General features: G+C 70.1%; 2 protein-coding genes across 3 annotated transcripts; both read left to right on the forward strand.

Moving 5' to 3' along the window:
* The first annotated feature begins 1,433 nt into the window (after positions 1-1,433).
* On the forward strand, positions 1,434-17,113 carry CPT1B (carnitine palmitoyltransferase 1B). Of its 2 annotated transcripts, XM_054830424.1 has the most exons (20): positions 1,463-1,564; position 2,005; positions 3,236-3,395; positions 3,519-3,617; positions 3,924-4,095; positions 4,646-4,747; positions 4,830-4,967; positions 5,139-5,216; positions 5,317-5,424; positions 5,649-5,733; positions 5,844-6,039; positions 8,630-8,815; positions 8,893-8,998; positions 9,383-9,499; positions 9,753-9,917; positions 13,895-14,029; positions 14,529-14,681; positions 15,606-15,719; positions 16,571-16,663; positions 16,911-17,113. In XM_054830424.1, the coding sequence occupies exons 1-20, from the start codon at positions 1,463-1,465 to the stop codon at positions 16,998-17,000; spliced, it is 2,400 nt and encodes a 799-aa protein (XP_054686399.1). In that variant the 3' UTR covers positions 17,001-17,113. The 2 variants fall into 2 exon arrangements, with proteins under 2 accessions (XP_054686391.1, XP_054686399.1); XM_054830416.1 differs by lacking the exon at position 2,005 and having other exon boundaries at positions 1,434-1,564; positions 3,478-3,617.
* Positions 17,114-21,087: 3,974 nt separating this feature from the next.
* Positions 21,088-22,754, forward strand: LOC129201429 (rheacalcin-1-like). Its single transcript, XM_054812700.1, has 5 exons — positions 21,088-21,154; positions 21,486-21,580; positions 21,668-21,814; positions 22,231-22,336; positions 22,591-22,754. Exons 1-5 carry the CDS (start codon positions 21,088-21,090, stop codon positions 22,656-22,658), a joined length of 483 nt encoding a protein of 160 aa, XP_054668675.1. The 3' UTR covers positions 22,659-22,754.
* Positions 22,755-24,094: the final 1,340 nt, after the last annotated feature.

Below are 24,094 nucleotides of genomic sequence, written 5' to 3' on the forward strand. Positions count from 1 at the left end.
CCCGTGCGCTGCCCAGCCCGGGGCCCTCTCTGGGAGCAGAGAGGGGGGCAGAGCCCCGGGGGTCGAGCCCCGGGCTGTGCAGGGGATGAGCCTGGGTCGTGGCGAGCACCCAGCACACACCTGAGCATGTGTGCAGCCTGTGCGCACACGCGTGTGCCCCACCTGCACCCCCACCATCGCTGGGGAGGCAGCCCTTGCCCTGGGCTGTGGCTGGGGGGGCCGTGCTGCTGCTGCGCTGCAGCCTCCTCCAGACGCCCTTCCCTGCGGGCAGGCAGCACAGGCAGTGCAGGCAGCTGCCTCCGGTCTGCTCCAGAGTGAGCGGGGAGGGGACGGCCAGGGCCTCCCAGGCACGCAGGCAGTGGCCTCTCCTCCACCTGCCCTTGCCCGGCGCTGCCCTGCTCCGCTGCCGTGGCGTGGCAGGATCCGGCCCTGTGGCCCCGTACGGCCCGGGGAGTGGGACAGGCCCAGCACAGCCCTGCCCGTGCACGGACCCCCCGGGGCAGCCCCACGGCCACGCTGCCCACAGCTGAGCCGGGATGGGGGGGGGCGGCTTGCGTGGTGCGGGGACCTGCCCGGGGTGCCAGTCCCTGCCCAGGGATGCACAAGGCCAAGGGCAAGGTCCTGCACGTGGGTCAGGGCAATCCCAAGCACAGCTCCAGGCTGGGCGAGGAATGGATGGGGAGCAGCCCTGGGCAGAAGGACTTGGGGGTACTGCTGGATGAAAATTGGACATAAACCAGCAATGTGCGCTGGCAGCCCAGAAAGCCACCCATGTCCTGGGCTGCGTGTCCAGCAGCGTGAGCAGCAGGTCGAGGGAGGGGATTCTGCCCCTCTGCTCCGCTCTGCTGAGACCCCCCTGCAGTGCTGCGTCCAGCTCGGGGGTCCCCAGCACAAGAAGGACATGGAGCTGTTGGAGCGAGGCCAGAGGAGGCCACGGAGATGCTGCGAGGGCTGGAGCACCTCTGCTATGGAGACCTCAGGCTGAGAGAGTTGGGGTGGTTCAGCCTGGAGAAGAGAAGGCTCCAGGGAGACCTTAGAGCCCCTTCCAGTCCCTGCAGGGGCTCCAGGAAAGCTGGAGAGGGGCTGGTGCCAAGGGCAGGGAGTGACAGGCCAAGGGGAATGGCCTGAAGCTGCAGGAGGGCAGATGGAGATGGGATGTGAGGCAGAAATCCTTCCCTGTGAGGGTGCTGAGGCCCTGGCCCAGGGTGCCCAGAGAAGCTGTGGCTGCCCCTGGCTCCCTGGCAGTGTTCAAGGCCAGGTTGGATGGGGCTTTGGGCAACCTGGGCTAGTGGAGGGTGTCCCTGCCCATGGCACGGGGTGGCACTGGGTGGGCTGGGAGGTCCCTGCCCACCCAAACCGGTCCGTGTTTCCGTGGTTCTGTGAAGCGGGTCCCTGCCCGGGGGAGGAGCGGGGCGGCGGGCGGGGCGGGGGGGGAGCGGTGCCGCCGCTGCCATTTCGGGCCATGGAGCGGCTCCCGCCCGCCGCCGGTGTCCGGTTACCCGCTCCGGGCCGCAGGGACCCGCCGTTCCCGGGGCTGCCGCCCGCCGTCCGCGCCCCCGAGAAGGTACCGGGCACCCGGGCGGGCGGGCGGGGGGACCCACGCGTGGGGGAGTACCGCGGGGGCGGGAGCCGCACGGGACGGGGCCCCCCCCCACCCCCGGCGCCGGGGGACCCCACGGCCCCGCACCCGCCCGGCGCCGGGTCCCACCCGTGTCCGTGGGCAGCGCCCTCCAGACCCCCACTGGCCCACTGCCCCACGGCTCCCCGCACCGCCGTGGGTCCCGCCTGTGCTGCCCCCGGCCCGCACCCCCCGGCCCGCACCCCCGGCCCTTAGCGCAGCCCCGGCAGCGGGGCCCGAGGCCGCGGGGAGGGCTCCGTGGGCCGGCGGCGGTGTCTGGCGAGGCCGCCCCCGGGGGCTGCGGGATCTCCGTGGGCTCCGTGAGCTCCGTGTCCCGGCGGGCCCGGCCCGGGCCTGGTGACCTTGCGGCGCTCGCTGCGGGGGAGGGTGGGCGGCGGCCCCACGCGGCCTCGTCCCACCCGCGGCCGTGGGCCCTGCGGGGTCCCCGGGAGCCTGCGGTGACACTGCCGTGCCGTGCCGTGCCGTGCCGTGCCGGGTGATTGCGCACAGTGGGGTGCGGTGCAGCCTGCAGCCGGGCAGTGCCACGCACTGCGGTGCGCTTTCCTGCGGGGTGATGCGGTCTAATGCTGTGCCGTGCAGGGCGGTGCTGTGCCACGCAGGGCGGTGCAGCGGGTTGCAGTGCGGTGCAGCCCAGCGCAGAGCAAGGCAGTGCAATGCACACCAGCGCAGTGCGGTGCAGCCGTGCAGTGCGGTGCAGTGTGGTGCAGCACGGTGCAGTGCGGTGTAGCCATGCGGTGCAGTGCAGTGCAGTGCAGTGCAGCACGGTGCAGTGCGGTGCAGTGCGGTGCAGTGCGGTGCAGTGCGGTGCAGCGGTAGCGGTGTATCTTGGCTCTTGCAGAGCTGTTGCTGTTTGCCTCCGGCCCAGGGACGCCCTTGTGAAAGGGCACCCTTAGCACACCCGCACTGGGGGCACCTCTGGGGGCTCCCCCCGCCCCGAGGCCTGGGCTCCAGCAGCACCCCGGGCTGGCACCGGCTGCGCTGACACCAGAGGGTCCCCGGGGACCCCCTGGGAGCCCGGCTGTGCCCGCAGAGGGGTCCCTCCTCGCCCCATGGCTCCTGCTGCTGCCTCGGCCAGCGGCGTTCCCGGCGCGGCCGCGGCTGCCTGCGTGGGGACAGCGTGTGCCGTGTGCCGTGTGCCGTGTGCCGTGTGCCGGCGCGGGGGCAGGTGCTGCCTTGTCCTCCGAGTGTTTTGCCGCAGGCAGGGCCCAGGCAGCTGCCCGTGAGCGGGGGTGTGTCTGCACCGCCGTGCCCTCTCCGCAAGCGCTGGGGACGCTGCCGGGGCCAGAGGCAGCACTGACCCTTCCCTCAGTGGGCGCCCGGCCAGCGCCGCGTGACTGGGCCGCGGCACGCGCACCGGGCTGGCAGGCCCCCCCGGGACGTGGCCGTCCTCGCACCGCCGCCGGCACGCGCTTCTGAGGCCCTCCGGTGCCCGTGCACCGTGCGGCAGTGCCCCCCCACCCCTCGGGCAAGGGCACCCGCCATCCCCCCCCCCGCCCCCGGTGGCGTTTGAGCCGGGCAGGGTTCCCCCCTCCGTCCCGGGCGGCGTTTCCCGGCGGTGGCCGTCCCCGCGCTCAGCACCCCCGTGTACCCCCGCAGGAGCCGGCAGACCCCCAGGATGGCGGAGGCTCACCAGGCCGTGGCCTTCCAGTTCACTGTCACCCCCGAGGGCTTGGACTTCCACCTCAGCCGCGAGGCCGTCAGGCAGCTCTACCTCGCCGGCATCTCCTCCTGGAAGAAGCGCCTGGTCCGCGCCAAGGTGGGCCCAGCCAGGGGCAGCCGGAGGGTCGGACCCCCTGTCCCCGCCGCCCCCACCGCCCTGACGCCCCCTGTGCCCACAGAACAGCTTCCTGACCGGCGTCTACCCCGCCTCCCCCTCCAGCTGGATGGTGGTCGTGATGGCCACCGCCGGCTCCTTCTACTGCCAGGTGGACCCCTCCCTGGGGATGATCGCCCGCATCCGCCACTGCCTGCCCGAGAGGTGAGCGCGGGTGGCTCGGCCGGGGGGGGGCCGCTGCCCTCAGCCCGTGGGCACGGCCCCACCTGCCCCGTCTCCCAGGGGCACCCGTCCACACGCCCCCCAACCCCCAGCATGGCCACGGGGGCCGGCAGCACCCCCCGGGGGTTCCCACCCCACGCACCCCCACCCCACAGGCACAGCCCCACTTGGAGACCTCCCGGGGGGGCCCACTTCACGTCCCCCAACACCACGGACATCCCCGAGGGGGTCCCACCATTCGTGTCCCCCAGCCCGTCACGTCCCCCCTCCCCCCGTCTGCCCCCACAGCCGCCTCCTGAGCTACGAGAGCCGGACGATGGTGAGCGCCGCGCTCTTCTCCACCGGCGTCTGGCTCTCTGCCGTCGTGCTGTTCCGGCAGGCGCTGAAGCTGCTCCTCTCCTACCATGGTTGGATGTTTGAGCCCCACGGCAAGATGAGCCGCAGCACCAGGATTTGGGTGGTGAGCGACGCCTGCAGCCGGCACCGGCACCGGCCCGGCAGGGCAAGTGGTGCCGAGCAGGGTGCTGCTGGCGTGGGTGCCGGCATGGGCACAGGAGGATGCTGCGGCATGGGGTGCTGTGTCTGCATGCACGTGTGTGTGTGTGCGCACGCGCGCGTGTGCAGACGGTGGGTGCCAGGGTGCTGGTGGGGGCTGGTGACGCTGGGGACGAGCTGAGCCCGCTCCGTGGTGGGTGCCAGGGGCCCAGGGGAGCCGCAGGAACCCGGCAGCAAAGCCGGGAGCCGCTCGGAGCTGCTCTGCCGGGGGTGGGCACGGGCAGGAGCAGCTGCCCAGACCGGGCTGGGACCGGGACAGCGTGCGGGGATGGGCCAGGGACACCGCGCAGGGCTGGGACCGGCGACGGCGCAGGGCTGGCACCCGGCTGTGGCGCAGCAGGCACGTGCAGGACTCACGGTGCCGGCAGCAGGAACTGGTACGCGGGTGATGCACGGCCACGCCGTGGTCCTGCGGCTCTGCCCCGTCCCCTCCATCCTCTCCGCGTGCCCGGCAGGCGCTGATGAAGGTGCTGTCTGTCCGCAAGCCCCTGCTCTACAGCTTCCAGACCTCTCTCCCCAAGCTGCCCGTGCCCTCCGTGGAGGCCACCATCACCCGGGTAAGGGGCTGGGATGGGACCGGGGAGGGGGGGGGGAAGTGTCCGTCCACGGTGGGACAGGGATGAGACCCCCTCCCCACAGTACCTGGAGTCGGTGCGCCCGCTCATGGATGACGAGAAGTACAGCAGGATGGAAGCTCTGGCCAAGGAATTCAAGGAGAAGACGGCTCCGCGGCTGCAGAAGTACCTGATCCTCAAGTCCTGGTGGACAACTAATTATGTGAGTACCCTGGGGCTCCTCCGGTGCTGGAGAAGGGGGGGGGAGCACCGCCGCGTCACCCCCCCCCGACGGCCGTCCGGCCGTCGGGGGGGGGTGACGCGGCGGTGCTCCCCCCAAAACCCAAGCCCATGGTCCTGCACCCCATCCTTGTCCCCATCCCTGTCCCTGTAGGTGAGCGACTGGTGGGAGCAGTACATCTACCTGCGCGGCCGCAGCCCGCTCATGGTCAACAGCAACTACTACGCCATGGTAAGGGCAGGAGGGGGGGGGACGGACACCGCCGGCATGACCGAAACCCCCACCGGGTGTCCCCCCGACATCCTCCCTGAGCCCCGTCCCTTGTCCCCAGGATTTTCTCTACGTGACCCCCAGCCACATCCAGGCTGCCCGGGCGGGCAACGTGGTGCACGCCATCCTGCTGTACCGCCGCAAGCTGGACCGCGGGGAGATCCCCCCCGTGAGCACCCGAGGGGCTGGGGTGGGGGGGGGGGCACCGCTGGGGCTGGGGGTCTTGGGGAGAGCAGGGGGGCAGGGGAGGTGGGGGGCAGGGGTAGGGCCAGCGGGGAGTTGCCGTGGGGCTGGCATGGGGTCCCGGGGCTGCTGGGGGGGGTTGGGGGGTGCAGGGGCTGGAGGTGGGGGCGTAGGTGCCCCGGCCCCCCCCCTCACCGCGGCCCCGCACAGATGATGGCGCTGGGCATCGTGCCCATGTGCTCCTACCAGTCGGAACGGATGTTCAACACCACCCGCATCCCCGGCAAGGAGACGGGTACGGGGGGGCCGGGGGGGGGCACCCCATCCCCCATCCCCCGCACAGGGTCTGTCCCGGGTGGGGTCCCGGGGCCGCGGGGTGGCCGTGACACCGCTGTCCCCCCCCAGACACGCTGCTGCACCTGGTGGACAGCAAGCACCTGGCCGTCTACCACAAGGGCCGCTTCTACAAGGTCTGGCTCTACTACGGGGGGCAGCTGTTGCGGCCCCGCGACCTGGAGCTGCAGTTCCAGCGCATCCTGGACGACCCCTCGGCCCCCCAGCCTGGCGAGGAGCGGCTGGCGGCACTCACCGCCGGAGAGAGGTGCCAGCGTCCCGGCCGGTCCCCGTGCTCCGGGCACGCTCTGCGTGCTGGGGGTGCTGGGGGTGCTGGGGGTGCTGTGGGTGCTGGGGGTGCTGGGGGTGCTGTGGGTGCTGTGGGTGCTATAGGTGCTATAGGTGCTGGGGGTGCTGGGGGTGCTGGGGGTGCTATGGGTGCTGTGGGTGCTGTGAGTGCTGTGGGTGCTGGGGGTGCTGGGGGTGCTGGGGGTGCTATAGGTGCTGTGGGTGCTATAGGTGCTATAGGTGCTGGGGGTGCTGTGAGTGCTGTGAGTGCTATGGGTGCTGTGAGTGCTGTGGGTGCTGTGGGTGCTGTGGGTGCTATAGGTGCTGGGGGTGCTGGGGGTGCTGGGGGTGCTGGGGGTGCTGTGAGTGCTGTGAGTGCTATGGGTGCTGTGAGTGCTGTGGGTGCTGTGGGTGCTATAGGTGCTGGGGGTGCTGGGGGTGCTGGGGGTGCTATAGGTGCTGTGGGTGCTATAGGTGCTATAGGTGCTATAGGTGCTGTGGGTGCTATGGGTGCTGGGGGTGCTGTGGGTGCTGTGAGTGCTGTGGGTGCTATGGGTGCTATAGGTGCTGTGGGTGCTGTGGGTGCTATAGGTGCTGTGGGTGCTATAGGTGCTGTGGGTGCTGTGAGTGCTATAGGTGCTATAGGTGCTGTGGGTGCAGTGGGTGCTGTGGGTGCTATAGGTGCTGTGGGTGCTATAGGTGCTGTGGGTGCTATGGGTGCTGTGAGTGCTGTGGGTGCTATGGGTGCTGTGGGTGCTGGGGGTGCTGTGGGTGCTATAGGTGCTGTGGGTGCTATAGGTGCTATAGGTGCTGTGGGTGCTATGGGTGCTGTGAGTGCTGTGGGTGCTGTGGGTGCTATAGGTGCTGGGGGTGCTGGGGGTGCTGGGGGTGCTGGGGGTGCTGTGGGTGCTGTGAGTGCTGTGGGTGCTATAGGTGCTGTGGGTGCTATAGGTGCTATAGGTGCTGTGGGTGCTATAGGTGCTATAGGTGCTGTGGGTGCTGTGGGTGCTGGGGGTGCTGGGGGTGCTGTGGGTGCTGTGAGTGCTGTGGGTGCTATAGGTGCTATAGGTGCTGTGGGTGCTGTGGGTGCTATAGGTGCTGTGGGTGCTATAGGTGCTGTGGGTGCTGTGAGTGCTATAGGTGCTATAGGTGCTGTGGGTGCTGTGGGTGCTGTGGGTGCTATAGGTGCTGTGGGTGCTATAGGTGCTGTGGGTGCTATGGGTGCTGTGAGTGCTGTGGGTGCTATGGGTGCTGTGGGTGCTGGGGGTGCTGTGGGTGCTATAGGTGCTGTGGGTGCTGTGGGTGCTATAGGTGCTATAGGTGCTGTGGGTGCTATGGGTGCTGTGAGTGCTGTGGGTGCTGTGGGTGCTGTGGGTGCTATAGGTGCTGTGGGTGCTATAGGTGCTGTGGGTGCTGTGGGTGCTGTGGGTGCTGTGGGTGCTATAGGTGCTGTGGGTGCTATGGGTGCTGTGAGTGCTGTGGGTGCTATGGGTGCTGTGGGTGCTGGGGGTGCTGTGGGTGCTATAGGTGCTGTGGGTGCTATAGGTGCTATAGGTGCTGTGGGTGCTATGGGTGCTGTGAGTGCTGTGGGTGCTGTGGGTGCTATAGGTGCTGGGGGTGCTGGGGGTGCTGGGGGTGCTGTGGGTGCTGTGAGTGCTGTGGGTGCTATAGGTGCTGTGGGTGCTATAGGTGCTATAGGTGCTGTGGGTGCTATAGGTGCTATAGGTGCTGTGGGTGCTGTGGGTGCTGGGGGTGCTGGGGGTGCTGTGGGTGCTGTGAGTGCTGTGGGTGCTATAGGTGCTATAGGTGCTGTGGGTGCTGTGGGTGCTATAGGTGCTGTGGGTGCTATAGGTGCTGTGGGTGCTGTGAGTGCTATAGGTGCTATAGGTGCTGTGGGTGCTGTGGGTGCTGTGGGTGCTATAGGTGCTGTGGGTGCTATAGGTGCTGTGGGTGCTATGGGTGCTGTGAGTGCTGTGGGTGCTATGGGTGCTGTGGGTGCTGGGGGTGCTGTGGGTGCTATAGGTGCTGTGGGTGCTGTGGGTGCTATAGGTGCTATAGGTGCTGTGGGTGCTATGGGTGCTGTGAGTGCTGTGGGTGCTGTGGGTGCTGTGGGTGCTATAGGTGCTGTGGGTGCTATAGGTGCTGTGGGTGCTGTGGGTGCTGTGGGTGCTGTGGGTGCTATAGGTGCTGTGGGTGCTATAGGTGCTATAGGTGCTGTGGGTGCTATAGGTGCTGTGGGTGCTGTGGGTGCTGTACACGCTGTGCACACTTGCCCGGAGCAGCAGGAGCAGGCACAGGGGGATGGAGGAGATGCTCTGGGATGGGGACCTTGGGGCCACCCATGGGTGGGGGCTGCAGCGTGGGTCAGGGCACGGGGGCGGTGGGCTCAGGGCCTCAGCGGGACAGTGGGCGTCACCAGCCCCGCACCCCCACGGGCCCCGTGCCAGACCCCAGGGCCACCCACGGGTGGGGGCCGCGGTGCGGGTCGGGTCGGGGGGCTCGGGGAGCTGGCGCAGGGTGGTGGGTCCGGGCATCGGCAGCCCCCGCCCTCACGCTGGCGGTGCCGTCAGGGTGCCCTGGGCCGAGGCTCGAGCCCGGTTCTTCAGCCACGGGAAGAACAAGGCGTCGCTGGACGCCATCGAGCGGGCAGCCTTCTTCCTGACGCTGGACGAGGAGGAGCACGGCTACCGCCCGGGCCGCGAGGGCTGCATGGACGCCTACGCCAAGTCCCTGCTGCACGGCCAGTGCTACGACCGGTGGGCACCCCCCCAGGCCCCACCCCAGGCTCCCCCGCCCCGCGGCCCCCACCCAGCCCTCACCCCCCTCCCCGCAGCTGGTTCGACAAGTCCTTCACCCTGGTGGTCTACAAGAACGGGAAGCTGGGGGCCAACGCCGAGCACTCCTGGGCCGACGCGCCCATCATCGGGCACCTCTGGGAGGTAACGGGGGGGGGGGGGGCACCCCCGGGCTGAGCACCCCCATGGGGCACCCCTGTTGGGACCCCCGGGTTGGGGACCCCCACTTAGGGACCCCCAGAGGTGGGCACCCCCAGGGCTGGGCACTCCCGTTGGGCGTCCCCAGGCTGAGCACCCCCATGGGGCACCCCCAGCTGGGCACCCCAGAGATGGGCACCCCCCTCCTGGGGGCAGGGGGGTCCCGGGGGATGCCCTGGGGGGAGCCCTGGGACAAGCTGGGGTGAGGGGGGCTGCGGTGGGGGGGCAAGGGGCCGCCCTGGGGTGAGTGGGGCAGCCAGGGGGGGAATGGGGCGATGCGGGGGGTTTGGGGGGCCGTGGCCCCGCGCTCAGGGGCACCTCTCCCCCCAGTTCATGCTGGCGACAGACAAATTCCAGCTGGGCTACACGGAGGGGGGGCACTGCCTGGGCGAGCCCGACACCCTGCTCGCCCCCCCCCAGCGCCTCCAGTGGGACATCCCCCAGGAGGTGGGTCTGACCCCCAAGTGTCCCCGCTCCGGCCCTGCAGGCAGGATCTCGGGGTCCCCCTGCACCGCGCGGCAGCAGGGTGGGCTCTGCACCCCGCAGCATCGGCACGCCGGGGTCCCGTTGGCCCCCCCAGCGCCCCTGCCTGCGCCCCGGGCTGGGGCTGAGCCGTCAGCGTCTCCCCGCTCCGGGCGACGGGGGGGGGCGGGGGGCCGGTGCCGTGCGCCCCGTCTGCCATAGGCGCGCCTCTCCGCAGTGCCGTGCCGCCATCGAGGGCTCGTACCGCCTGGCCAAGGCGCTGGCCGACGACGTGGACTTCTGCTGCTTCCAGTTCTCCGACTTCGGGAAGGGGCTGATCAAGAAGTGCCGGACCAGCCCCGACGCCTTCATCCAGATCTCCCTGCAGCTCGCCCACTTCCGCGTGAGCTGCTCCGACGGGATGGGGATGGGATGGGATGGGATGGGATGGGGATGGGATGGGGATGGGGATGGGATGGGGATGGGGATGGGGATGGGATGGGATGGGGATGGGGATGGGATGGGATGGGATGGGGAGGGGATGGGGATGGGATGGGATGGGATGGGATGGGATGGGGATGGGGATGGGGATGGGGATGGGATGGGGGTGGGGATGGGATGGGGATGGGGATGGGATGGGGATGGGATGGGATGGGGATGGGGATGGGATGGGGATGGGATGGGGATGGGATGGGATGGGGATGGGATGGGGATGGGATGGGGATGGGATGGGGATGGGATGGGATGGGGATGGGGATGGGATGGGATGGGATGGGGATGGGGATGGGATGGGATGGGGATGGGGATGGGGATGGGATGGGGATGGGATGGGGATGGGGATGGGATGGGGATGGGATGGGATGGGGATGGGGATGGGATGGGGATGGGATGGGATGGGATGGGGATGGGGATGGGATGGGGATGGGATGGGGATGGGATGGGATGGGGATGGGATGGGATGGGGATGGGATGGGGATGGGGATGGGATGGGGATGGGGATGGGATGGGGATGGGATGGGGATGGGGATGGGATGGGATGGGGATGGGGATGGGATGGGGATGGGATGGGATGGGATGGGGATGGGGATGGGATGGGGATGGGGATGGGGATGGGGATGGGGATGGGGATGGGATGGGGATGGGATGGGATGGGATGGGATGGGGATGGGATGGGATGGGATGGGATGGGATGGGGATGGGGATGGGATGGGGATGGGATGGGGATGGGGATGGGATGGGGATGGGATGGGATGGGATGGGGATGGGATGGGGATGGGATGGGGATGGGATGGGATGGGGATGGGATGGGATGGGGATGGGATGGGGATGGGATGGGATGGGATGGGGATGGGGATGGGATGGGGATGGGATGGGATGGGGATGGGATGGGATGGGATGGGGATGGGATGGGGATGGGATGGGGATGGGATGGGATGGGGATGGGATGGGATGGGGATGGGATGGGGATGGGATGGGATGGGATGGGGATGGGGATGGGATGGGGATGGGATGGGATGGGGATGGGATGGGATGGGGATGGGATGGGATGGGATGGGGATGGGGATGGGATGGGGATGGGGATGGGGATGGGGATGGGGATGGGATGGGGATGGGATGGGATGGGATGGGATGGGGATGGGATGGGATGGGATGGGATGGGATGGGGATGGGATGGGATGGGATGGGATGGGGATGGGGATGGGATGGGGATGGGATGGGGATGGGGATGGGATGGGGATGGGATGGGATGGGGATGGGGATGGGGATGGGATGGGGATGGGATGGGATGGGGATGGGGATGGGATGGGATGGGATGGGGATGGGGATGGGGATGGGGATGGGGATGGGATGGGGATGGGATGGGGAGGGGATGGGATGGGATGGGGATGGGGATGGGATGGGATGGGATGGGATGGGATGGGATGGGATGGGATGGGATGGGGATGGGGATGGGGATGGGGATGGGGATGGGGAGGGGATGGGATGGGATGGGGATGGGGATGGGGATGGGATGGGGATGGGGATGGGGTGGGGATGGGGATGGGATGGGATGGGGATGGGGATGGGATGGGGATGGGATGGGATGGGATGGGATGGGATGGGGATGGGATGGGATGGGATGGGATGGGGATGGGGATGGGATGGGGATGGGATAGGGATGGGGATGGGATAGGGATGGGGATGGGGTGGGGATGGGGATGGGATGGGATGGGGATGGGGATGGGATGGGGATGGGATGGGATGGGATGGGATGGGGATGGGATGGGGATGGGGATGGGATGGGGATGGGGATGGGATGGGGATGGGATGGGGATGGGATGGGGATGGGGATGGGATGGGGATGGGATGGGGATGGGATGGGATGGGATGGGGATGGGGATGGGGATGGGGATGGGGATGGGGATGGGATGGGGATGGGATGGGGAGGGGATGGGATGGGATGGAGATGGGGATGGGATGGGATGGGATGGGATGGGGATGGGATGGGATGGGATGGGGATGGGGATGGGATGGGGATGGGGATGGGGATGGGGAGGGGATGGGATGGGATGGGGATGGGGATGGGATGGGATGGGGATGGGATGGGATGGGGATGGGATGGGATGGGATGGGGAGGGGATGGGGATGGGATGGGGAGGGGATGGGATGGGATGGGGATGGGGATGGGATGGGATGGGGATGGGATGGGGATGGGGATGGGGATGGGATGGGGATGGGATGGGATGGGACGGGATGGGATGGGATGGGGATGGGATGGGGATGGGGATGGGGATGGGATGGGGATGGGGATGGGGATGGGATGGGGATGGGATGGGGATGGGATGGGGATGGGGATGGGGATGGGGATGGGATGGGATGGGATGGGGATGGGATGGGGATGGGGATGGGGATGGGATGGGATGGGATGGGGATGGGGATGGGGATGGGATGGGGATGGGATGGGATGGGGATGGGATGGGATGGGGATGGGGATGGGATGGGGATGGGGATGGGGATGGGGATGGGATGGGATGGGATGGGATGGGGATGGGATGGGGATGGGATGGGGATGGGATGGGGATGGGATGGGATGGGGATGGGATGGGATGGGGATGGGGATGGGGATGGGGATGGGGATGGGGATGGGATGGGATGGGATGGGATGGGGATGGGATGGGATGGGGATGGGGATGGGATGGGGATGGGGATGGGGATGGGGATGGGATGGGATGGGATGGGGATGGGGATGGGGATGGGGATGGGATGGGGATGGGATGGGATGGGGATGGGATGGGGATGGGATGGGATGGGATGGGATGGGATGGGATGGGGATGGGGATGGGATGGGGATGGGATGGGATGGGATGGGGATGGGATGGGATGGGATGGGATGGGATGGGGATGGGGATGGGATGGGGATGGGATGGGATGGGGATGGGGATGGGGATGGGGATGGGATGGGGATGGGATGGGGATGGGGATGGGATGGGGATGGGATGGGGATGGGGATGGGGATGGGGATGGGATGGGGATGGGATGGGGATGGGGATGGGATGGGATGGGATGGGGATGGGGATGGGATGGGGATGGGATGGGGATGGGGATGGGGAGGGGATGGGATGGGATGGGGATAGGGATGGGATGGGATGGGATGGGGATGGGATGGGATGGGGATGGGATGGGATGGGGATGGGGATGGGGATGGGGATGGGATGGGGATGGGATGGGGATGGGGATGGGATGGGGATGGGATGGGATGGGATGGGATGGGATGGGGATGGGGATGGGGATGGGGATGGGATGGGGATGGGGATGGGGATGGGATGGGGATGGGGATGGGGATGGGATGGGGATGGGATGGGATGGGGATGGGGATGGGATGGGATGGGGATGGGATGGGATGGGGATGGGATGGGATGGGATGGGGATGGGATGGGATGGGATGGGGATGGGATGGGATGGGGATGGGATGGGGATGGGGATGGGATGGGGATGGGATGGGGATGGGATGGGACAGGACGGGATGGGATGGGATGGGGATGGGGATGGGGATGGGGATGGGGATGGGATGGGGATGGGATGGTGATGGGATGGGATGGGGATGGGATGGGGATGGGATGGGATGGGGATGGGATGGGATGGGATGGGGATGGGATGGGGATGGGATAGGGATGGGATGGGATGGGGATGGGATGGGGATGGGATGGGATGGGGATGGGATGGGATGGGATGGGGATGGGATGGGGATGGGATGGGGATGGGATGGGATGGGGATGGGATGGGGATGGGGATGGGATGGGGATGGGGATGGGGATGGGATGGGATGGGATGGGATGGGACAGGGACAGGGACAGGCACAGCACCTCCTGGACATGCCCTGGTCTCACCTGGCCTCTGCAGGACAAGGGCTGCTTCTGCCTCACCTACGAGGCCTCCATGACACGGCTGTTCCGCGAGGGCCGGACGGAGACAGTGAGGTCCTGCACCGCCGAGTCCACCGCCTTCGTGCGCAGCATGGGGGACCCCAGGCAGACCGTGAGCAATGCGCCAGGGTCCGCGTCTACGACCCCCCCCCCACCCCTCCTCCCCGGACCTCCCCTCTGAGCCCTCAGCCCCGTCCTGCCGGGTCACGACAGTCCCTGCACGGCCGGCTGAGCCAGCACCTCCCCTCTCTGGTGGTCCCATCCCCTGGGGAGGTCCCTGTCCCTCGGGGAGGTCCCCACCTCTGGCAGATGTCCCTATTCCTTGGGAATGTCCCTGACTCTGGAGAAAGTGCCCATCTCTGGAAAAGGTCCCCATCTCTCGGGGAGGTCCCCATCTCTCAGGGAGGTCCCCATCCCTCGGGGTGGTCCTCATCCCCTGGGGAGGTCCCTTTCCCTGGGAGAGGTGCCCGTCCCTTGGGACTGTCTCCCTGGAGCTGCGCAGCCGTTGCCTCCCCCGGGCAGGACCAGGGAGGGCTCGTCCCACGCAGAGCACCCGGGGTGGCCGGGCCGGGGGTGACGGGACCCAGGCCCTGAGCCGGTTCTCCCCGCAGCGAGCCGAGCGCCAGCGGCTCTTCAAGCTGGCGGCCGACAAGCACCAGCACATGTACCGCATGGCCATGACCGGGGCCGGCATCGACCGGCACCTCTTCTGCCTCTACGTGGTGTCCCGCTACCTGGGGGTGCAGTCCCCCTTCCTGGCCCAGGTGAGCCCAGGCGGGCGTGGGGGCATGCAGCACCACGCAGCACCACGCAGCACCGTGCAGCACCACAACGGTGATGTGCATGGCACGCAGGACGCTGCATGGGCACGTGGGGCAGGGGCTGGGCTGGAGGCTGTGCCCGTGGGCAGTGGGGTGCAGTGGGGCGCAGTGGAGTGCAGCTGGGTGCAGTGGGGTGCAGCAGGGCGCAGTGGGGTGCAGTGGAGTGCAGCTGGGTGCAGTGGGGTGCAGTGGGGCGCAGTGGAGTGCAGCTGGATGCAGTGGGGTGCAGCTGGGTGCAGTGGGGCGCAGTGGGGTGCAGCTGGGCGCAGTGGGGTGCAGCTGAGTGCAGTGGGGTGCAGTGGGGCGCAGTGGAGTGCAGCTGGATGCACTGGGGTGCAGTGGGGTGCAGCTGGGCGCAGTGGGGTGCAGCTGAGTGCAGTGGGGTGCAGTGGGGCACAGTGGAGTGCAGCTGGATGCACTGGGGTGCAGTGGGGTGCAGCTGGGCGCAGTGGGGTGCAGCTGAGTGCAGTGGGGTGCAGTGGGGCACAGTGGAGTGCAGCTGGATGCAGTGGGGTGCAGCTGGGTGCAGTGGGGTGCAGTGGGGCGCAGTGGGGTGCAGTGGGGTGCAGCGGGGTGCAGCGGGGTGCAGCTGGGCGCAGTGGGGTGCAGCTGAGTGCAGTGGGGTGCAGTGGGGTGCAGTGGGGTGCAGTGGGGTGCACCTGGGCGCAGTGGGGTGCAGTGGGGTGCAGCGGGGTGCAGTGGGGCACAGTGGGGTGCAGCTGAGTGCAGCGGGGTGCAGTGGGGCGCAGTGGGGTGCAGTGGGGTGCAGCGGGGTGCAGCGGGGTGCAGTGGAGCGCAGTGGGGAGCAGTGGGGTGCAGTGGGGTGCTCAGCCGGCAGCGCTGACACCCGGTCCGGGGTCGGGGCAGGTGCTGTCGGAGCCCTGGCGCCTCTCCACGAGCCAGACGCCGCAGCAGCAGCTGAAGATGTTCGACCTGAACAAGTACCCCGACCACGTCTCCACCGGCGGCGGCTTCGGCCCCGTGAGCATCCCCGGGGGGGGGGGGGGGGGGGGGGGCAGCAGGGCTGGGGGGGGAGCAGAGAGGGTGGGGGTGTGCACGGGGTGGGGGCAGCAGGTGGCTGTGCAAGGGGCTGGAGTGCAGGTGTGCAAGGGGCAGGTGTATGAGAGTGCAAAGGGGCAGGGGGGTGGGTGTGCAAGGGGCAGGTGTATGAGTGTGCAAAGGGGCAGTGTGTGTGTATGTGTGTGCAAGGGGCAGGTGTATGAGTGTGCAAAGGGGCAGTGTGTGTGTGTGTGTGTGCGCAAGGGGCAGGTGTATGAGTGTGCAAAGGGGCGGGGGGGTGGGTGTGCAAGGGGCAGGTGTATGAGTGTGCAAAAGGGCGGGGGGTGTGTGTGCAAGGGGCAGGTGTATGAGTGTGCAAAGGGGCGGGGGGGTGTGCAAAGGGGCAGGTGTATGAGTGTGCAAAGGGGCGGGGGGGGGGGGTGCAAAGGGGCAGGTGTATGAGTGTGCAAAGGGGCTCTGTGTGTGTGTGTATGTGTGTGCAAGGGGCAGGTGTATGAGTGTGCAAAGGGGCGGGGGGGTGTGCAAAGGGGCAGGTGTATGAGTGTGCAAAGGGGCGGGGGGGGTGTGTGCAAGGGGCAGGTGTATGAGTGTGCAAAGGGGCTCTGTGTGTGTGTGTATGTGTGTGCAAGGGGCAGGTGTATGAGTGTGCAAAGGGGCAGGCAGGTGGTCCGTGCCCCCCCCCCGTGGCTCTGGGGCAGGCAGCCCCAGCCGGGTGCCCCAGTGCCGTGGCCCAGGCGGGTGCCCCCGGCGGGTGCCCCCAGTGGTGCCCGGTGCCCCCGGGGTGCCGTGGCCCCACTCATCACCCCCCGCAGGTGGCGGACGACGGCTATGGCGTCTCCTACATCATCGCCGGCGAGAACCTCATCACCTTCCATGTCTCCAGCAAGTTCTCCAGCTCTGAGACGGTGAGAGCCCCAGGGCAGGGGGCACCCCCCGAGTGGGGGCTGGGGGCTCCCCAGGCAGGGCAGGGTCCCCACGGGCCTGGGGCAGCCCCCCAACCCGCCGCATCCCAGCCCCTCTCCTGTGGGACCCCCACCCCACTCGAGGCCTGTGGTGGTGCCGGTGCAGGACGTGCCGGGGGTCCCAGGGGCGGGGGGGGGGCCGGTTCCCGCTCTCGGGGGGGCCGCGGGGCTCACGGGTGCTGCCCCGCAGGACTCCAAGCGCTTTGGGAGCAACATCCGCCAGGCCATGCTGGACGTCGCCGAGCTCTTCGACAAGCCGGCCGAGAAGGGGGGGAAGTGAGGGGGGAGGGGGCCTGGCCCCCCGTGTGGGGGGACACGGAGCTGGGCGAGGGGCGGGGGGCAGCTGGGACGTCGCTGCTCTGTAAATGTTTCCAATAAAGGCTGTTGGTGTGAGCCCCTCCCTGCTCCGCGCCCACCATCGGGCTGGGGTCCCCCCCGCGCTGGGCAGGCGCACCCCGGGCTGGGGCTCCCCGCACCCACTGCACCCCCACGGGGTCCTGGCAGCCCCCGGGCAGCCGACGGGCACCGGCCAGCGGGCACCGGCCAGGGCGTCAGCAGCTCCTTGGGCACTGGATGAAAGGCGCCGGTGACCGGTGAGCTGTGCCCACGGTGAGCCGTGCCCGCGGTGAGCCGTGCCCGCAGTGAGCCGGTGACCGGTGAGCCGTGCCCACGGAGAGCCGGTGACCGGTGAGCCGTGCCCGTGGTGAGCCGTGCCCATGGTGAGTCGGTGACCAGTGAGCCGTGCCCACGGAGAGCCATGCCTGCAGTGAGCCGGTGACCGGAGAGCCGTGCCCGCGGTGAGCTGTGCCCACGGTGAGCCGTGCCCGCGGAGAGCCGGTGACCGGTGAGCCGTGCCCACAGTGAGCCGTGCCCACGGTGAGCCGGTGACCGGTGAGCCGTGCCCGCAGAGAGCCAGTGACCGGTGAGCCGTGCCCACAGTGAGCCGTGCCCGCGGAGAGCCGGTGACCGGTGAGCCGTGCCCACGGAGAGCCGTGCCCGCGGTGAGCCGGTGACCGGTGAGCCGTGCCCACCGTGAGCCGTGCCCGCGGTGAGCCGGTGACCGGTGAGCCGTGCCTGCTGGCTGCCTGCGTAGTGGTGACGGGGAGTGTGCAGCGGGGCACGGCGGCAGGGACGGTTGCTGCACAGAGCCCCTCGGCCGTGTCCGGCACGGCGGGACGCCTCGCCCTGTGCAGCACCCGATGGTTGGAGGCGGCCAGCACCCTCCTCCCGCCGGCTGCCTGCACCCATCGAGCAGGACACGGGGCTGGGAGCCCCCCCCCCATCCCGGGATGCTCCAGCTCCAGGATGCAGGCTGAGAGCCCACCCAGCACCCACACCCTGCCTGCACACCCTGCCTGCACACCCTGCCTGCACACGCTGCCCTACCCCCCCTTTCTGCGCCCCTGCCTGTTCCCCTCCTGCGCTGCCAGAGCTGCCCCATGTCCCTGCGCAGAGGGACACAGCGCGGTGATGGGGAGGTGGCACTGCGGTGACATCCCTGGAGCCGGCACAGATGCTGCACCCACCATGGGCTGCTGAGCCGGGGTCCCTCCTGCAGCCAGGCGCAGGGGCCACCGTCACCCTCATCCCAAGGGGGGGTGTGTGTGTGTGTGTGACCCCCGGCCATGCACCCCAACTCAGCCGAGGGGGGCTGGAGCATCGACGGGATGTGGGGACACCGAGCGGGAGCTGCTGCCTGCCCACGCCGGTGCCAGTCCCCTTGTGTGGGCATCTGCCAGCCCCTGCCCCGGGCCCGGTGCTGGGCCACATCCTGCACCCCGATCCTGTGCTGGGGCCATGTCCTGCACCCAAATCCTGCATTGGGGCCACATCCTGCACCCCGATCCTGTGCTGGGGCCATGTCCTGCACCCAAATCCTGCATTGGGGCCGCATCCTGCACCTCGCCCCCATGGCCCAGCACAGCCATGTGGCCAGGGGGCTCAAAGTTGGGACCTGGAGCCCCCTGAGCGCGGTGGGGACCCTGGCAGCCACAGTCGGGTGCCTCTGCCAGGCGGCCGTGCCGGGTCCCTGCGCGGGGGGAGCAGGAGCTGCCGGTGCGTGTCTGGAGCCAGGACGAGCGTCTGGAGCCGCGCCGGGAGCCGCTGGTCTCTGCTCCCTTATCTGATGCGCAGCCACGGGCAGCAAGCCCAGCCCCGGCCCCGGTCCTTAACCCAGCGCTGCAGCACCTTGACCCCCCACCCCAGCCTGGCCCTGCTCGGGGGGCTGCGTGCCCAGGGGTCCCCCTGCGGCAGGGTGCTCCTTCCCGGCACCCCGCTCCCCCCACGGGTCCGTGCCCATCACCTGGGCATCGCTCGGCACGGCTCGGCCCGCGTGTCATGTCGTGCTCGGGTGCGGCGCTGCCCGGGGGTCCCGGCTGCTGCCACCCCCACCTGTGGGGCAGCGACCCGGCCCCTGCGCTGGTCAGAGCTCACACCAGTGCCGTGGGTGCTCACTGCGGAGCTGCGCGTGCTCACGCCAGAGTGGTGTGTGCTCACACCGGTGCGGTGGGTGCCGCAGACGGCTGCAGCCAGGGCTGGGTGCTGCCTGGTGCAGAGCACGCAGCGCGGCGAGGCGCAGCCCAGGGCCGGGCCCCACGGCTGGGGTGAACACCAGAAGCTGCCCGAGAAGCACGGACACGGCAGGGCTCTGCCGGGACAGTCCCCGTGACACCCAGGGACCATCACGAGTGGGGCCGGCGCAGGTCGTGCTGCGGGACTGACGCTGCACCCCAGCACAGCCCAGCTCCCCCACGCCGGGTTGGTCGGCATTGCCCTCCCGCAGGGTGCTCTGCCCCGGCACCCAGGGTGCAGGCAGGGAGGGCAGCACCCCAGGGTGCCCAGGGGCTGGGACCGTGGGGCCTGCCTGGGCATGGGGGCTCAGGGCTCCCGGCGTGGTTGGGAGCATCGCCCATGGCTGGTGCCGGTGGCTCTCACTGCTGGGGGGTGCAGAGCTGCCCCGGGACGAGGGGACTCTGCCGTGGGCTCCCTGGGGTCCTGGGTGGCACTGGCTGCCAGCACTGACGGGGACCGCGGGCACGTCGTCCAGGGATCGGTGCCTCTGGGGGTGTTCGGGTGGGGGTCAGCCCGGGCTGGGGGTCCTGCTGAGGGGGCTGTGCCAGCTCTGGGGCTCCCCCCTGCCCCCCCCCCAGCACATGAGGAGCCGCTGGCGGGGCCAGACCGTGGGGTGGCCGCATCTCCCCTTTGATCTGGCTGCCAGCGGGGCCGGGCGGCTCCCCAGAGCCGGTGCCACCCACCCCATCTCCCACGCTGCCCGACACCCTGCACCCCGGCTGCGGCGCCTATAAAGGCATCGGGGCGGCCACGTCCTGCTCCAGCCAGGCTCATCTCCACGTCGCTCCCGCAGGTGCTGGGTGGGTGCTGCGGTGGTGGGTGCTGGGGCAGATGATGAGGCAGTGGGTGCCCAGGGAGGTGGTAGGGTGGTGGGGGCCAGGGAAGGTGATGGAGCAGCGGGTCCTGGGACAGGCAGTGGGGTGGTGGGTGCTGGGGCGGTGGGTGCCGGGACGGGCACTGGGTGGTGGGTGCTGGGACAGGCAGTGGGGTGGTGGGTGCTGGGGCAGGCACTGGGTGGTGGGTGCTGGGGCAGTGGGTGCTGGGGCAGTGGGTGCTGGGGTGGGCACTGGGTGGTGGGTGCTGGGGCAGTGGGTGCTGGGGTGGGCACTGGGTGGTGGGTGCTGGGACAGGCAGTGGGGTGGTGGGTGCTGGGGCGGTGGGTGCCGGGACGGGCACTGGGTGGTGGGTGCTGGGGCAGGCAGTGGGGTGGTGGGTGCTGGGGCAGGCACTGGGTGGTGGGTGCTGGGACAGGCACTGGGTGGTGGGTGCTGGGGCAGTGGGTGCTGGGGCAGTGGGTGCTGGGGTGGGCACTGGGTGGTGGGTGCTGGGGCAGTGGGTGCTGGGGTGGGCACTGGGTGGTGGGTGCTGGGACAGGCAGTGGGGTGGTGGGTGCTGGGGCGGTGGGTGCCGGGACGGGCACTGGGTGGTGGGTGCTGGGACAGGCAGTGGGGTGGTGGGTGCTGGGGCGGTGGGTGCCGGGACGGGCACTGGGTGGTGGGTGCTGGGGCAGGCAGTGGGGTGGTGGGTGCTGGGGCAGGCACTGGGTGGTGGGTGCTGGGACAGGCACTGGGTGGTGGGTGCTGGGGCAGTGGGTGCTGGGGCAGTGGGTGCTGGGGTGGGCACTGGGTGGTGGGTGCTGGGGCAGTGGGTGCTGGGGTGGGCACTGGGTGGTGGGTGCTGGGGCAGGCAGTGGGGCGGTGGGTGCTGGGGCGGTGGGTGCCGGGGAGGCAGCGGGTGCCTGGGCCAGCCCCACGACGCTCAGTCCAGCCGCCCGGCTGTCACAGGGAAGGGCGAGGATGGGACCAGCCGCTTTCCTGGGGCTCTGCCTGCTCGTCTGCCTGGCCCTGCACCCCTCGCTGCAAGGTGAGCCCCTGCCTGCACCCTGCCCTCCCCCCCCCCGGCTCCTCGCCACCTTACCCACCCCCAGGCACCCCCCTGCCTGCCTGCCTGCCTGCCCTGCCCGCCCTGCCCTCTGCAGCTGCCTGCATGGCCCGGGGACGGGCACTGCTCCCCCCCACGCCCCGTGCAGTGATGGGCACCGGGGGCTCCCCAAAACGCGGGGGCTCCGCAGCAGCCCCCCCCTAGACGGAGGCCGGGGGTGCCCCGAGCCCCCCCAGGGGCTGCTGCCCGCCGGGCGCTGCTGGGGGGGGCACGGTGAAGCCCCTCACCCCCGGCCCCTGGGCCCCCCCCGCAGCGGTGCAGGCGAACAAGTGCCCCCGGGGCTGGCTGGCCTTCAGGGGCCACTGCTACGGGCTCTTCGGCCAGGAGCTCAGCTGGAGGAAGGCAGAGGTAGGTGCTGGGGGGGTGGGGGGGTGCCCGGGCCCCCCCCCGCGCGGGCAGCGCTGCCAGCCCCCCCGACCTGCCTGTCCCTGCCAGGCCTGGTGCAGGGCCACCCGCGGGGGGTGCCACCTGGCCTCGCTGCACACCCCCGAGGAGCACCGCGCCCTCGCCGCCTTCATCGCCCAGCGCCAGCGCCGGGGGGAGGACGAGGAGGAGAACGTCTGGATCGGCCTCTACCACCGGGTGAGTGTCCCGGGCCGCGGTGCTGCCTGCGGTGCTGCCCGCGGTGCTGCCCGTGATGCTGCCCGCGGTGCTGCCTGCGGTGCTGCCTGCGGTGCTGCCTGCGGTGCTGCCCGCGGTGCTGCCCGCGGTGCTGCCCGTGATGCTGCCCGCGGTGCTGCCTGCAGCCGCCCCCCGCGCTCCCGGGGGGGGGGGGGGAACCGCCCCCCGTGCTCTGCCCCGGACCCTTCCCACGCGTGCCTGGGCCCGTCCCGAAGAGGTGCCCGCGCCCCTGCCCGCACCCACGCGTGTTTCTGCACTGCCTGTGTCCGTCCTCTTCCCGTCTGCACCCCCCCCTCCCCCGTGCTGGGGCTCCCCCCCCCCGCCCCCCGGTCGCTGCCTGACGCCTGCCTTGCCTCCTGCCCGTCCCGGGGCGCCAGAGCCAAGCCTGGATGTGGGTGGACGGGTCCAAGAAGCGCTACTCCGCCTGGGAGGGGGACGACTCCCCCAGGGGCAAACGCTGCGCCGCGCTGGAGGAGTCCTCGGGTGAGGGGGGCAGGGGAGGGGGGGATGAAAGAGGAGGGGGGGGGCGGGGGGGGGGAGGGGGGATGAAAGAGGAGGGGAGGGCAGGGGAGGGCGGGGGGATGAAAGAGGAGGGGGGGGCGGGGGGGGGAGGGGGGGATGAAAGAGGAGGGGAGGGCAGGGGAGGGGGGGGCGGGTCGGGGGGGGGGCAGGGGAGGGGGGGTCCGGTCGGGGGGGGTCGGGTCGCCCCCCCAGCGCTCGCTCCTCTCCCCCTGCAGGTTTCCTGTCCTGGGAGGACGATTCCTGCAGCGAGAGGAAACCCTTCATCTGCAAATACGCTGCCTAGGGGGGCCCGGCGAGGCAGCCCCCCCTCCCCCCCCCCGCACCGCGCCCTGCACCCCAACCCCCGCGCCCGCTTGTGTCACGCCCCAGCCCCCCAGCCCCGCACCCCCCTGCCCCATCGCACCGCGTGTCACAGCCCGGACCCCCAAACCCCGCACCCCATCGCCCCCAGACCCCGGCAGCTCCCGCACCGCCCCCCTCCCCGACCACGACAATAAAGCCCCCCCACAGCACCCGTGGGCCCCCGCGTCTTTCTCCACCGCCTCCGTGGCCCCGGCGCCGCCCACCCTGCCCGGGCAAGACCGGCCCCCACGGGCGGCCCCCACGGGGGACGGGGACTCGGCAGCACCGTGTGTCCCCCGAGCTCCCCACGGGCCTGGCCGGGGAAACGGGGCAAGGCTGGGGGGGGGGGGGAGCACAGCCGAGCGCAGGGACCCCCCCCGTCCCTTCGCCCCCCGCAGCCCCGGGACCCGCTGCCATCCCGGCGGGCCCCCCCCCCCCCCCCCCCGCTCTGGGGCTGCCCCGGGGGGGGTCAGCGGCGTGGGCAGTGGGGGAGCACCACGAGGTGTCCAAGGGTGCGTTCCCGTGGGTGTGTGCCTGGGGGTCCACGCAAACCCCACGGCTCGGCCCCCGCTGCTCCAGGACAGGGGGTGTCCCCAAGGCAGGGGGTGTCCCAGGACAGGGGGTGTCCCCAAGGCAGGGGGTGTCCCCAAGGCAGGAGGTGTCCCAGGACAGGGGGTGTCCCCAAGGCAGGAGGTGTCCCAGGACAGGAGGTGTCCCCAGGACAGGGGGTGTCCCAGGACAGGGGGTGTCCCCAAGGCAGGAGGTGTCCCAGGACAGGGGGTGTCCCAGGACAGGGGGTGTCCCCAAGGCAGGGGGTGTCCCCAAGGCAGGAGGTGTCCCAGGACAGGAGGTGTCCCCAGGACAGGGGGTGTCCCCAAGGCAGGAGGTGTCCCCAAGGCAGGGGGTGTCCCAGGACAGGGGGTGTCCCCAAGGCAGGAGGTGTCCCAGGACAGGGGGTGTCCCAGGACAGGGGGTGTCCCCAAGGCAGGGGGTGTCCCCAAGGCAGGAGGTGTCCCAGGACAGGAGGTGTCCCCAGGACAGGGGGTGTCCCCAAGGCAGGAGGTGTCCCCAAGGCAGGGGGTGTCCCAGGACAGGAGGTGTCCCCAAGGCAGGAGGTGTCCCAGGACAGGGGGTGTCCCAGGACAGGAGGTGTCCCAGGACAGGGGGTGTCCCAGGACAGGAGGTGTCCCCAGGACAGGGGGTGTCCCCAAGGCAGGGGGTGTCCCCAGGACAGGAGGTGTCCCAGGACAGGAGGTGTCCCAGGACAGGGGGTGTCCCAGGACAGGGGGTGTCCCCAGCTGTGGGGCTGGGCAGTGGCCACGCAGGGCACGAGTGGTTGTGGTGTGGCACTGCCTGCGCCCACGCGTGCCGGGGAAG

This window comes from Grus americana, chromosome 1, assembly GCF_028858705.1.
Source record: "Grus americana isolate bGruAme1 chromosome 1, bGruAme1.mat, whole genome shotgun sequence".
Lineage (NCBI taxonomy): Eukaryota > Metazoa > Chordata > Aves > Gruiformes > Gruidae > Grus > Grus americana.